The sequence below is a fragment of the Selaginella moellendorffii genome, unplaced genomic scaffold (genome assembly GCF_000143415.4).
Source record: "Selaginella moellendorffii unplaced genomic scaffold, v1.0 SELMOscaffold_29, whole genome shotgun sequence".
Lineage (NCBI taxonomy): Eukaryota > Viridiplantae > Streptophyta > Lycopodiopsida > Selaginellales > Selaginellaceae > Selaginella > Selaginella moellendorffii.
In genome coordinates this window covers 1,188,182-1,200,474 of record NW_003314290.1, presented here as the reverse complement: position 1 = coordinate 1,200,474, position 12,293 = coordinate 1,188,182, and the positions used below count along the sequence as shown (strand labels likewise).

The window sequence follows — 12,293 nt, the reverse complement described above, 5'->3', positions numbered from 1 at the left end:
AAAAAATATTTCCCGGAGCCGGCGCAACTAGCCTGACACCAAAGGCACTAAAATATAATCTGTATGCTAAGGCTACGTTAATCACCTTATCTGTGAGTATAAACGACCTAATAGATGTCATTCACTCACAACCTCCATAAATCATATTCCTGACTTGGAGGACATGCTAGTATTGTGAATGGCATCTATGCCACTCAACCTTTACACTTGATTTGGGTGCTCCACATGTTCGATTCTATGATAAACACCCAAAGGTACCACTATTATATCAACCTATTATGCTAAAGTTATATTTAATCACCTTTGTCTTATGAGTAGTCCAAGACCACCCATACTATAGTCTTGTCTCCTAAAGACTAGCATGAGTGGTCATCTCATGACCACACTTTAGGATTCTTAATATATCCAAAGATATAAAGAACACCTTTCCTTAATATCCCTTTTTCAATCCCTATTAAGTTCTTTTTTGTCCATGGCCATGCTTACCAACATTGCCACTATGTTAAGGCCTGAAGGTTCGACCACTAAGTCCTATTAACTTTTGGGATTTCCTTGCCACATGATTATATCATTGTTCACTACACAAAAAGACTCTAGGATTTTAGAACAACATTTCAAAATACCGTGGCCCAACATGAGCTTTGTGGGTACTTTCCCCACCTTCCACCTCTAGGTGTCTTAGCCATGTAGCTAGAGCGATGTTCTAATGAACTACACTAGATATCCACGTAAGTAATGCCACCCACACTTGGATTGAGAGCATTAGCTATTCAATCTCCCACTCTTGACTTTCTAAATCAAAGTTTTTGGTCCCAATGTATTACACTTGTTTCACTTTATTACCATATGGCACATTTTCAACTCTATTTTGGGGCTTAGGGATTTGTGTCTCACAAATCCTTACTAGGCTAAATATGCTTATTATCCTTATTATATAGATAGATTTCAATAAATAGTTCACTCTAATTTTGGTCAATATTTACCTGGGCATATATGATTATCCTTAGTAGGAGCATTGTCAATGCAAGACAAGCACCTAATAGTCTTCTAGCAATGATATCTATGGATTATGACATAAGTTTACCTCATAGGCTATGGTCTCTAAGTACAATATTTATTAGAAATTTTAAATGCTTCAACATATTTAGTTTTTAAAATTTTCTATTTTCTATAGAAAATATATAATAGATAATGATTCTTTACTTTGGATAATTTTTATAAAACTGTTAAATAATACATTTATTGGTATTGGGATTCTAGATGCTCTTACCTATAGCCTTATAGGAGGGTGTAAGTACTCAACTAATTAATATGGTATAGAGTTTGGGCTTAAACCTAAGTTGGACACAAAACAAAAAGATGATATTAAAAAATATATTAATTATAGAATGGTATTAATTTGTGAATATGGACAAGACATTCTCTATATTCTAAAGATATATTTAATTTACAAGACACTTTCCATAAATAACTAATAGGACAACATCTAAGATATTATAGCAAGTGTCTAATAGATATAATAAGTTCTTTACTATATAGCAATATTAAATTTTTTATTATATAGCAATGTTGTGGGATTAATGCTGAATATGCAAAGGTTCTTATCATTAACCAATGCAAGACACAATAGAACAAAAACTCCTTACTAGGTTAAGTATGCTTACCATCTTTATTCATTATAATTTATTATATGCTTGGGATCTTTAGGTATTTAGATACGAATATCTTGCATTGCTCCAGTGCCGCTTTCAAAATGACCAGCACTGTCAAATCCAGCAAACCAGCGGAGAAATAAACACTTGACAAGAAATCACAAGTTCCTTTTTAAGTTGGGAGGCTTGATTCGCTGGGCAAGACGTCCAACATGAACTTGGCCATGATTGGCTTAAACACACAAGGCCCATCAAGTTTGAATGTGTAAGCGCCGGGATTGACAGATGCTTGATGTAAACCATCCAAGCAAAACAAACAAGTTCACGTCAGGTGCTTAATCCCACTAATATACACCCATGCCAGTGTGTAATCAACCTGGTACAATCCTCAGCTCTTGTAGCGCTGGTGCTTCCACAAAGAATCTTGTTGCTGAGCCAAACGTGGATAGTTTTCTTTAAATAGTTTACCCTAGTTTTGTTTAATATTACCTTGCCAATGCAAGACATACCAGAACCTAATAATCTTTTAGCAATGGCATCTATGGATTACGACTTATGTTTGTGTCATAGGCTTTATGGTCTCTAAATGCAATATTTATTGGAAATTTAAATGTTCCAACACATTTTTTTTTAACTTTTCTATTTTCCACAGAAAATACATAGTAGATAATGATTCCTTATTTTGGATAATATTCACAAAACTATTAAATAATGCACCACAAGAGCAGCATTTGACAGTTGATTTCTTCTTTGATGCTATAAACTGGCATGAAAATGATTGGAGCTTATAATTACCCGCATGCAGTTCATCCTTGATACACTACAGCAAGTCTAGGCCAGCATGACTAGCTGATTTACAAGGATGATGCTATCCTGATAGGAACAAGAAATTGAAAACTTAGTGAAGCCTGTAAGTTCCTTTTCTTCAAGTTTGAATTCAATCAGGTTACCAAAGAAAGATATCCTTTCCTAGTCTCAAAAGATTTGGTACTTCTGACTTTCTGTACAACTTATAGACATAGTTGGTCTTTAAAATTGTGACAGCAGGATGGATTCAACTTTACGTCTGGATGCCCCAGTAAAAATTGCGAGCAGCCTCCAATCCTAGCAAGTTGCAGTATAAAAAGCAACCTCGACTCCCTAACAATTGAAAAGTACAAAGTTCCGTGTGACAAAGTTCTTGGAAAGCTATCCTTGTAAAGTTCCTCCTTTAGAAATTGTATATTTGTCGGTGTATGTGTGATCCAAAGTTGGTGATCATGGCTGCCAGTGTCAATAGCGTGCTCCCGGAGCTCTCCACTCTCTCAAAATTTGAACTCCGTCCATTGCCCTGCGCGTTTCCTTTCGAGTGCCACCCAAATCACGCGTCGCTCACCCGAGAGGTTGACGAGTGGGCGATCCGATCGCTGCAAGCCCGGGGCTCCATGCCCAAGCGCCAGATGATCATCGAGTCCAAGATCTCGGCGGCGGCATGCATGACTATCCCGCGTGGCCGGGACGATCGTAAGATGGTGCTGGCGGGCAAGCATTTGTGGGCGCTCTTCTTGCTGGACGACGCGCTGGAATCTTGCCGGAGCCAGGAGGCCGCGAGAGTCCTCGCCCGGCGAGCGGTGGAAGTCGCGAGAGGGGACCAATTGGAAGGGATGATCCAGGAGGAAAGAGAACTAGAAGAAGCCAAAGGGTTCGCGAGGAAATTCGCGATCCAGGAAGAACAAGGAGATCGATATAATGATCAGTCGAGAGGAATCCCTGCAAAGATACCGATCCAAGAGGACCCTGGTCTCATCGATCTGGCTACCAGAGGAATGGCGACGAAAATCCCAATCACGGAAGAAGATCAAGGTCGCGATGCTCGATGGGCGCTGGGATTGTTCCGGGAAGTAGTGGCGGAGCTCCGGCGATCAATGCCACGCCCGATGTTCGATCGCTACCTGCGGTACCTGGATCGCTACCTGGAGGCCGTGATCCAGGAGGTGGGATACCAGATCGCGGGCCACATCCCGCGGGAGGACGAGTATCGCGAGCTCCGGCGGGGAACGTCCTTCACAGAGGGCACCAGCGCGATCTTTGGCGAGCTGTGCATGGGGCTGGAGCTCCACGAATCTGTGACATCATCTCGCGATTTCATCGAATTCGTGGCGCTCGTCGCGGACCACATCGCGCTCACCAACGATGTCCTCTCCTTCCGCAAGGATTTCTACGCCGGGGTCGCCCACAACTGGCTCGTCGTGCTCCTCCGCCACAGCCACCGCGGGACCGGCTTCCAATCCGCACTGGACAGCGTCTATGGCATGATCCGCGACAGCGAGCGCCGGATCCTGGGGCTCCAGTCGCGAATCGAGGCGCAAGCACTGAAGAGTGGCGATGGTCACCTCCTCAGCTTCGCGCAGGCGTTTCCCCTGTGCCTGGCCGGGAATCGGAGGTGGTCATCGATCACCGCGCGATACCATGGCATTGGGAATCCTCTCATCACTGGCGTGGAGTTCCACGGGACATGGCTCTTACATCCGGATGTCACCATAGTTATTTGATGTACATTTGACTTAAGCCTTGATGTTAATAGTAAACGATCTTCCTAACAACCGTTAACATCCGTTAACAAGTATGGATTATTTTATCATCAACCCACGCCTTTAATTAAACTCTGAAGAGTAGAATTCCATTGTATGATTATTCTAAAGTTGTTAGACTAATTCCTTGATTTTTCTCTCTTGCCTAGTCTCCAATGTCACTTTCTAGAATTGTTAATCCAGCCGGGGCACCTTTCTTGAGCAACTGGAGGAACTCAACTGGCAGACCAACTACCTCAACCAACCCACTCTAAATGTAAAGCACTGCTGGTCTAGTGGTAGAATAGTACCCTGCCACGGTACAGACCCGGGTTCGATTCCCGGGCAGTGCATTTATACTTCTATCATCTTTAAATTAAGAAAATAATGCCTTTCTTAAAGAATTTTATTTTAGATCAATTCCGAAATTTCTCTTCTTATTTGCTGGTGGCTCAGATGAATCCTCTATGAGATCCAAGTTGTCCTCCACAATCGCTACTGGCTGCTTTTTTTCAAACGAGCTTGCTCAGATCTCTGTGTTGATCGCTTAGCATTCTCGCTAGCTCCTGTTCTTGCACGTCTCTTTCTTGTGTTCCACACCAGCTTGTCGAGCCCGCTCCACACGAGCCTTGCCTCATCCTCCAGATTGACAGGCATCTTCTCGAGCAAGATTGTGAAACAATGTTGAAAATCATCATGGGACCCGTCCCGAAGAGGCTTGAGCCAAGCAGCATCAATGAGCATGGTAAAAAAACCACTCCCAGGCATTCGAGCATCTTGAGGTTGCTGGTGACTTTGTCCTCTGCAGCGTTGACCAGCTTGATAATCACTTGCTCCACAACCTTTGCACTACCATTCTGCACTAAAGTCTTTAAAACATCGATCTTTTTCTCTAATCGCTCGTACATTCATTAGTCTTCATATGGCCACCTTTTCTCCTTCATGGGTTGTCTAAAAGATCTACATCCTTACGAATACGAACGAGCATACGATCATATTATCTGACTTCTTTATATACGAATAGGAGATCTGGGAATTTTTTCTACAAGCACATTCTAAGCAGCAAACAGAAATGATCAATTCTTATTCGCACATATTTTGCAAACATCGTAGCTATTCATACTCTCCGAAGTTTATTGTATAAGACATTCCATGTACATACACAGTAGGGAAGAAAGGAAAAGAGGCTAGAGTGAAAACCCAAGGCAAAACAAAACAAAGAAGGAAAGAGTGAGGAGAGCAAGTAATCGAAAAAGAAAAACGAAGTAAAGAAAGAAAAAAAAGGGAGAGAAGAGAGAGCCAACTTACACGCACTAGGAGAGGGTGATGGTGGTATAGTGTGTGTCGATCGTCGCTTCTCTAGGGAGACCTCTTTCTCGATCTTTCGCCTCGCCACCCATCGCGGATCATCACGCAGCGGCCTTAACTTGACGCTTGATCGGCCTCTCGATCGGTCCCGCCGGTGACGGACCGCGGAACCCCGCTGTGATCCTGTCGTTGATGCAGCAGTGGAACGGCGGAGGCCGGATGTTCCTCTCCTTGTAGGACTGGCAGTCCTGGCAGAACTGCTCGCTCGATCTTCCATAGCCACTGTCCATCACGCTTCCTCCTCCTCCGGGAGCAATCGAGGAAGAGCTCCCTGTGAATCCTGGCGATGGCCTCGCGATCCTTTGCTGCTGGAAGTTGAAATGCCTGGCTTGCTGCTGCTGCTGCTGCTGCTGCTCTTGGAGCAGCGCTAACTGGTTATGGAAATTCGGGAGCGCCTGTTGGAAGCTTGGATTTCCTGCTCCTCCTCCTCCATTGACGCCGGTTCTTCCAGTGAGTAATCTCATGTTGACACCGTCGGGAAAAACCGGGACGCCGCGCTGCATGCTCATTCCCGGCCTTCCAACTGGCTGCTGCTGGATCGGATCCTTGAACCGTGCCGCTTGGCTCATCGTGAGAGCCGCGTCCGAGAACGTTGCTGCTCCAACGCCACCACCACCACCGCCGCCGCCGCTTGCAGTGTGCTGATCGCCAATAACACCCACGAACTTGGCAAGTTGCTCCACCGAGTTCGCGTTCCTGGCCAGCGGCTGCCCGCCAATTCTCGTCACCGGAGGACTCAGCGAGGAGTTCTCCTTAGTTGTTGTTGTTGCCACGGATGGCGTCGCGTCCCTTTCCACCACCACCGGGGACAGAGCTTCCTCCTCCTTGACAGGTTCCGGGAGCACCGCCGCCGCCACTACTTCCACATTGTTCTTCGATGCTGCTGCCGTCACCACCGACGGCTCAAACGCCGGGTCTAGCACCGAGTTTGGCGACGATGCCTCGTACGCAAACGCCTCGTCGCCCTCCTTGCCGGGCCGCTGGCTGGAGGGGGACGTGTCGCCGCGCGACGACGTAGAGTCGTCGTCGTCCACATTCTCCGCCTCGGCGTTCCTCCGCCGCGCGCCCTTCCTCTCCTTCTTGGACTTCTTGAGCGACACCAGGAAGTAGCAGTCCTTCTCCTTGCTCGGGTTGTGCTGGTTGAGGATGATGTTGAAGTTGGTGTTCTCGTTGATGGGCAGCTTCTGCCGCTTGTCCGCGTCCCGGGACGTGGTCCTCCGGCAAACGAACACCGCCGAGAGTTGGTTAGCGGGTATCCCAACTTGGCGGCTCAGCTGGCCCTGGAACCGTTTGAAGGAGAGAACCGAATGTATGCCGATCTGTCCCTTGTCCACCTCCTGGTCGCCATCGAAGAAGAAGAGCGGGTACGGGGTCGCAAAGCTCTCCATGTCCGATGATGATCTCCGCCACCACTGTCTGCTTGTATGATCTCGCCACCACCACCGACACCGCCACCGCCACCACCACTATACCACCCCCACGATCACAGCACCACCACCAAGGAGCCACCCAATTCGGAGAGATGGAGGAAGAGAGGGAGAGAGGCCTCTTTGGTACCAAAGACCTGGTTTTTATAATCTCAATCTGTGCCTGGTAATAACAAAGCCCGTGATCCAGTAAGTTTGGGGTCGACACATCGGATCGAGATGGATGGGGAGTTAACCGTTTGATCAATGCAAGCGCAGGAAGAACACACTCCAATCGCACGCACAGAGAGAAAGAGAGGGAGAGAGAAGGAATTCTCAGCGAGAATCGGGAGGATCAAGCACTCAAAAAAACCCAGCAATCCGGGGAGGAGGGGCGCCGATCCGCGGCGCTAGCCAGGAATTGGGACGGATCCCAGCCGGAATGCCGCGGATCGAGCCACAGATCAGGAAATTTCACAACCCTAAGATGAGAGTGCTACCTTTGCTGTAGCGCGCACGCCCGATCCATCCAGGGAAGCGCGGCCGGGGAAAGGAACCTACGCTGCGCCTCTCGATCTCGCTGCCGCGCGCCTTTGCTTGGATCGATCCGAGGGAAGGAGACGATGCCCAGCGCCTTGGCAGGGGTCGGATCCAGAGATGATAACCCTATCAAATGGAATGCGCAAAGGGAAGCGATGATATATATTATAAAGAATATGGTATAGCCGCCATAGCCAAGAGCATCACACAAAGGCGTTTAGCTCAGCTCCAAGTGTTACACTAACCCGTCGAGTGTTCGATCCCCTTTCAAAACAACTCTAGAATCAAAACGAATATTCCCCCTTCCAGGGTTTTAGGGCAGCAGCAATGGAAGAGTCGCACACCGCCAAGATAATCGTGCTCGAAAATCTCATCCGCGACTGGCTTGTCGGATCGCGAGTTTCTTGAGCTCTGGAAGCGTAAATCCGCCAGGCGGTCGCAGCAGCCGTGGATTTGCGTCTGGGCGTGGCGAGAATAAAGAGCGGCCCCGATATCCGAGGTCTGGAAGGTCAGGAACATCGCAGCTCCAGATTATGGCGTCCTTGGCCGGGGATTCAATGGCGTGCATCAGCTGCCATCGCCTACAAGCATTGGCAGCCACCACGCCACTGGGAATTTCTACAAGGTTACCATTTCTCATCTATGATTCCAGACTGGAAGCTTGGGTGACCGATGCTAGCCAGGGACAGGGATCTTCGAGGCTCTCTCTAAATGAGCATGAGCTCGAGATCATGATCGGAGGTAGAAGGCTGTGGCTTCCCGGATAAAAGCCTGGGTATCATGCTCCATGATCAATCACAGGGGCTATTTCAGTATCTCGGCAGCCTCTTTGGTTGATGCTCGCAGAGCCTATGATCATCTACGAAGTGCAAGTTCTCATCTACGAGCCTGACACTGAGTGGGATTACGTTGGAGAGGAGATTTATCTTCGTCCAGGCACTAGTGTACCTGCGAAGTTCTCGCTCGGTCTCGGAGCTCCATTTTTCCTCCAGCAGTGGCTTTCAACGTTTTCATCCCAGAGGCTACTTAAACTTCTACGGCTTTGGTAATCGCGAGATCCGGAAGCACGAGCCCACCACCTGAGAACAGGTATATCTTCTAGTTTTTTAATTTGTGGCAGCATGCTGTGCCGTTTCCTGATGATGAATACGTGATCATAGGCTCTGCGAGCATCAACCAAAGATCGATGGACGGCTGCCGAGATACTGAAATAGCAATGGGAGCGTTTCAGCCAAACTACACGTGGAAGCAGCAGCACAAACATCCTAGGCAAGCTCAATTTTTCTTGCTTGTAACATCTTAAAGCTTGCCTTCGTTTCTTCCAGGCCTATGGCTATCTGGCTTGCGTGGAAGATTGTTTCAAGATCCAGCAAGCGTGGAAACAGTGCTGGAAGCAGGATGGTCGATATGCAATGCCTTAGCCGGTGGAGGTCACCCCAGAAGGAAATCTGCCAGAAGGAAATCTGTACAAAAGAAGGGTGGCTCAAAAGCGGTGCGTGATTTTGTTTGGGACAAACAGGCAGTGGATGAGGCATTAGAATCAATCGACAGGTGGGTAGATCAGGGTGATGTTCAAGATGACGAGAAGATCATGGCGTTGACGATGTGTATCAGTGACGGCCATGGTAGGCCACAGGACTACACCGCTGAAAAGCCACCGGAAAAACTGTTGCTATCTGCAGACAAATGGTGGAAGAACCAACAGGAGAGCAGCATTGAAGACGTTTGACTTGGCCTTGAAGCTGCACGATAGCAAGAGGAGAGGAGGAAAGGACTCGGGAGTTCAAGCAGAAGAGGAGATGGAAGCCCATGAAACCATGGCTAATGCTGGAAGAAGGAGAAGGTCTCCCAGAGTGAAGCTCATAGATTTTGCAGACTTGTGTTGGATCGAACGAAGCAGTCTTGAATGTGTGGGAAGGTGTGTGAGCATTTTCTTCTGGACAAAATTGGTATGTCAAATTTTATTTTCTTTACTTTATTAATTGTGTAAAATTTACTGGAAGCCAGGAGGTAGTTGGGACTCATGGGAACGCACCAAGGAACGGATTTGTAAAATAACAACTGTCGAAATATTAAAGTTTATATGTGGCAACAAAGCACAAGTACACAACGAAACAACTGATAGTCGTTCTAGGTATTATTTTATTCTAATTTCTTCCTCTTGCTCTTTTCCACTTTTTAATCTTTATCTTATGAATACAGGGAAACGCATGTACGCCTGCGGTGAGGGGGTCAGCAAAACTAGTGTAAAGCACTATGTATTGTCTTTGCTGCTCTTATCCAATCCATCTTTAGTGCACTTTGGAGTGCAATTGTGCCACAAATTGTGGTGAAGGTTGTTTGTGGCACTGGTTGATGCTAAGAACGGAAAGAGGATTTTTGATACTCAAGTTGAAGTTAGAACCTTAACTTTAGTATCCAGCGTCGAAATTAATTGAGATGAAATCCTTGCCAAGGGGGGCAAATGGAAACTCTTTGTGTGGTGACCAGCAGCTAAATGGACAGTGTAAGCAAAGACAACAGCTAATCATTCTCAATGATGATGTAGAGGAACTTCTATCACCTCCTTTACAAGAGGAGAAGTTCACGTTCACGTTGGAAACCAGTCCGGAGAACTCCACGTAATCGTCATGAGAACAGATTTTATAAGCAACGATCACTTCAAAGCAACTTGAACAATGAAAATTATGGAAAGTGGCGATGTTAAGATTGGCGATTTCACCAAGCGTGACTCACGAGCTTTTGATCAAGTGTTACGAGATCGGGAGTGAATAGTAATTATATGAAGATTGCATATCACTCATCCACAAGCTTTTCTGAATTTATAAAGGGCATTGTGAGTTGTAATGAATGAATGAATGAATGAATGAAATAGCGAATCCATTCAAAGACAACCGGTTCGATTCCTTCCATCGGCAAAACATAAAAAAACGTGCTTAGCGCTAAACAAAATCCACTAGGGTTCTTCCTAATGCGGGATTCCTGTGCGGTGTCGCGATGGCGTCGTCCAGCTCGAAGAAGGAAGCGGCGGGGGCGAGGATCGGCCGGCTGAGCTACTGGATCCAGAGCCTCGCCTACGCGGCTCTCGGCGCCGCGTTTGCGACCTCCTTCTTCGTCTTCCTCTCGCCCGGGGGTAGGGAATCGTCGCAATTTTCCACGATCCGCCACGGCATTGTGGATTCCTCGTTCCATGAGGATCATCAGCAGCTGGATCTGTGGAGCAAGCCAGCGGCCGCGGCTACCAGGATCCCGCTGGGGCTCAAGAGCAAATCCCTGCGGATTGTGGTGACTGGGGGCGCGGGCTTCGTCGGCAGCCATCTGGTGGACAAGCTCATCGGCCGGGGCGACAGTGTGATTGTGGTGGACAATTTCTTCACAGGCAGGAAGGAGAATGTGATGCATCACTTTGGGAATCCCCGGTTTGAGCTCATCCGGCACGATGTTGTGGAGCCGCTGCTGCTGGAGGTGGATCAGATCTATCACTTGGCCTGCCCTGCGTCGCCCGTCCACTACAAATTCAACCCGGTCAAGACGATCATATCCTTTTCTTCTTTGCTTGTTCTTCGTTTCTTTCGAGCATCTAACGCGTTTTTTTTTTCGTTGCTTCCTTAACTCTTGGAGCTTTCACAAGACCAACGTGGTTGGAACACTCAACATGCTCGGATTGGCCAAGCGAATCGGTGCTCGGTTTTTGCTGACCAGCACAAGCGAGGTTTATGGAGATCCGCTGGAGCATCCTCAGAAGGAAGATTACTGGGGAAACGTGAATCCAATCGGTATGGCTTTTGCTCTTCCAACTCCATTTCTATCGCAATGCTGTTTTAGGTGTGAGAAGTTGCTATGACGAGGGTAAGAGGACCGCAGAGACACTCACAATGGATTATCACAGAGGTGCAAATGTGTCAGTAAGTGAACTTTCCTTGAAAGCCTAACAAAGGTTGACGGTGATGTTCCATCGTTTACAGGTGAGGATCGCTCGTATTTTCAACACATATGGTCCTAGAATGTGCCTGGACGATGGCCGAGTTGTCAGCAACTTCGTGGCCCAGGTACAAAAGCATCCCTTGAAAAGCTTCTTCCCGTTTTCATTCTTTTGCTTTCTCGCAGGCCCTCCGTAAAGAGCCTTTGACAGTCTATGGCGATGGAAAACAAACTCGGAGCTTTCAGTTCGTCTCAGACTTGGTAAACGAAAGAGTTTTCTAGCCTTGATGTGTGTGTTTTTTCCTTGACAAGGTGGAAGGCCTGGTAAAACTTATGGAAAGCGATCACATCGGGCCATTCAACCTTGGGAATCCCGGTGAATTCACCATGCTGGAACTTGCTCAAGTATGATATCAAAAAAGTGATCTGTGGAAGTAACTCTCTTCCTTCTTCCGCTTGTGATCAGGTTGTCAAGGAGACAATCGATCCGGAGGCTAAAATCGAGTTCCGGGACAACACAGCGGACGATCCACACATGCGCAAGCCGGATATCTCAAAAGCAATCTCGATGCTTGGCTGGGAGCCGAAAATTCCTCTGAGGGAAGGACTGCCGCGAATGGTTGACGACTTCAAGCAACGAATCTTTGGCAAAGATGGGACAAGCTCAAGCAGCGACGAGCAACAGTAAACTCCCTCTTTTAACTATAGACGAGTAGGCGTTCCTCAAGAACATAGCAAAGTAAGTTCTTTTTTGCCGGTGAAATTCCAGCGTTCTTCCTTGATCCGTTTCGATCTTTCGCGAAAAGTTTCAAACGTTGAAAGCATATTCTTGGGATCGAGTTCTAGGGCTTGTTTAG

At 47.2% G+C, this 12,293-nt stretch overlaps 4 protein-coding genes and 1 non-coding gene across 7 annotated transcripts; 4 read left to right on the top strand and 1 right to left on the bottom strand.

Moving 5' to 3' along the window:
• The first annotated feature begins 2,911 nt into the window (after nucleotides 1-2,911).
• On the top strand, nucleotides 2,912-4,183 carry LOC9645808 ((3S,6E)-nerolidol synthase-like). Its single transcript, XM_002976071.1, has one exon. The coding sequence runs from the start codon at nucleotides 2,912-2,914 to the stop codon at nucleotides 4,181-4,183; it is 1,272 nt and encodes a 423-aa protein (XP_002976117.1).
• Nucleotides 4,184-4,483: 300 nt separating this feature from the next.
• On the top strand, nucleotides 4,484-4,554 carry TRNAG-GCC. The gene has a single exon. It is a non-coding gene; the product is annotated as a tRNA-Gly (tRNA).
• Nucleotides 4,555-5,259: 705 nt separating this feature from the next.
• Nucleotides 5,260-7,735, bottom strand: LOC9646214. Its single transcript, XM_002975874.2, has 2 exons — nucleotides 7,476-7,735; nucleotides 5,260-7,159 (listed from the first exon to the last, which is right to left on the bottom strand). The coding sequence occupies exon 2, from the start codon at nucleotides 6,955-6,957 to the stop codon at nucleotides 5,611-5,613; it is 1,347 nt and encodes a 448-aa protein (XP_002975920.1). The 5' UTR covers nucleotides 6,958-7,159; nucleotides 7,476-7,735; the 3' UTR covers nucleotides 5,260-5,610.
• Nucleotides 7,736-7,843: 108 nt separating this feature from the next.
• On the top strand, nucleotides 7,844-9,900 carry LOC9646213. 3 transcript variants are annotated; one of them, XR_002993026.1, is made up of 4 exons: nucleotides 7,844-8,604; nucleotides 8,676-9,464; nucleotides 9,523-9,649; nucleotides 9,718-9,900. XR_002993026.1 is itself a non-coding variant. In XM_024680756.1 (4 exons), exons 2-4 carry the CDS (start codon nucleotides 9,138-9,140, stop codon nucleotides 9,740-9,742), a joined length of 483 nt encoding a protein of 160 aa, XP_024536524.1. In that variant the 5' UTR covers nucleotides 7,844-8,604; nucleotides 8,676-9,137; the 3' UTR covers nucleotides 9,743-9,900. The 3 variants fall into 3 exon arrangements, 2 of the variants coding, with proteins under 2 accessions (XP_024536524.1, XP_024536525.1); XM_024680756.1 differs by having other exon boundaries at nucleotides 9,519-9,649; XM_024680757.1 differs by lacking the exon at nucleotides 7,844-8,604 and having other exon boundaries at nucleotides 8,620-9,464; nucleotides 9,519-9,649.
• A 588-nt stretch (nucleotides 9,901-10,488) lies between these two features.
• On the top strand, nucleotides 10,489-12,271 carry LOC9646212 (UDP-glucuronic acid decarboxylase 2). The gene is made up of 7 exons (XM_024681001.1): nucleotides 10,489-11,052; nucleotides 11,144-11,291; nucleotides 11,341-11,420; nucleotides 11,481-11,564; nucleotides 11,623-11,697; nucleotides 11,749-11,841; nucleotides 11,903-12,271. The coding sequence occupies exons 1-7, from the start codon at nucleotides 10,513-10,515 to the stop codon at nucleotides 12,122-12,124; spliced, it is 1,242 nt and encodes a 413-aa protein (XP_024536769.1). The 5' UTR covers nucleotides 10,489-10,512; the 3' UTR covers nucleotides 12,125-12,271.
• Nucleotides 12,272-12,293: the final 22 nt, after the last annotated feature.

What these genes read in the sequence shown, in the direction of transcription:
- LOC9645808 (XM_002976071.1), top strand. Translation starts at nt 2,912, where the DNA reads ATGGCTGCCAGTGTCAATAGCGTGCTCCCGGAGCTCTCCACTCTCTCA.
- LOC9646214 (XM_002975874.2), bottom strand. Translation starts at nt 6,957, where the DNA reads ATGGAGAGCTTTGCGACCCCGTACCCGCTCTTCTTCTTCGATGGCGAC.
- LOC9646213 (XM_024680756.1), top strand. Translation starts at nt 9,138, where the DNA reads ATGGTAGGCCACAGGACTACACCGCTGAAAAGCCACCGGAAAAACTGT. An exon ending in TTTTCTTCTGGACAAAATTG is followed by an intron (nt 9,465 to 9,518) that starts GTATGTCAAATT and finishes ATTTACTGGAAG; the next exon opens with CCAGGAGGTAGTTGGGACTC. An exon ending in ACAACTGATAGTCGTTCTAG is followed by an intron (nt 9,650 to 9,717) that starts GTATTATTTTAT and finishes TTATGAATACAG; the next exon opens with GGAAACGCATGTACGCCTGC.
- LOC9646212 (XM_024681001.1), top strand. Translation starts at nt 10,513, where the DNA reads ATGGCGTCGTCCAGCTCGAAGAAGGAAGCGGCGGGGGCGAGGATCGGC. An exon ending in TCAACCCGGTCAAGACGATC is followed by an intron (nt 11,053 to 11,143) that starts ATATCCTTTTCT and finishes TGGAGCTTTCAC; the next exon opens with AAGACCAACGTGGTTGGAAC. An exon ending in CCATGCTGGAACTTGCTCAA is followed by an intron (nt 11,842 to 11,902) that starts GTATGATATCAA and finishes GCTTGTGATCAG; the next exon opens with GTTGTCAAGGAGACAATCGA.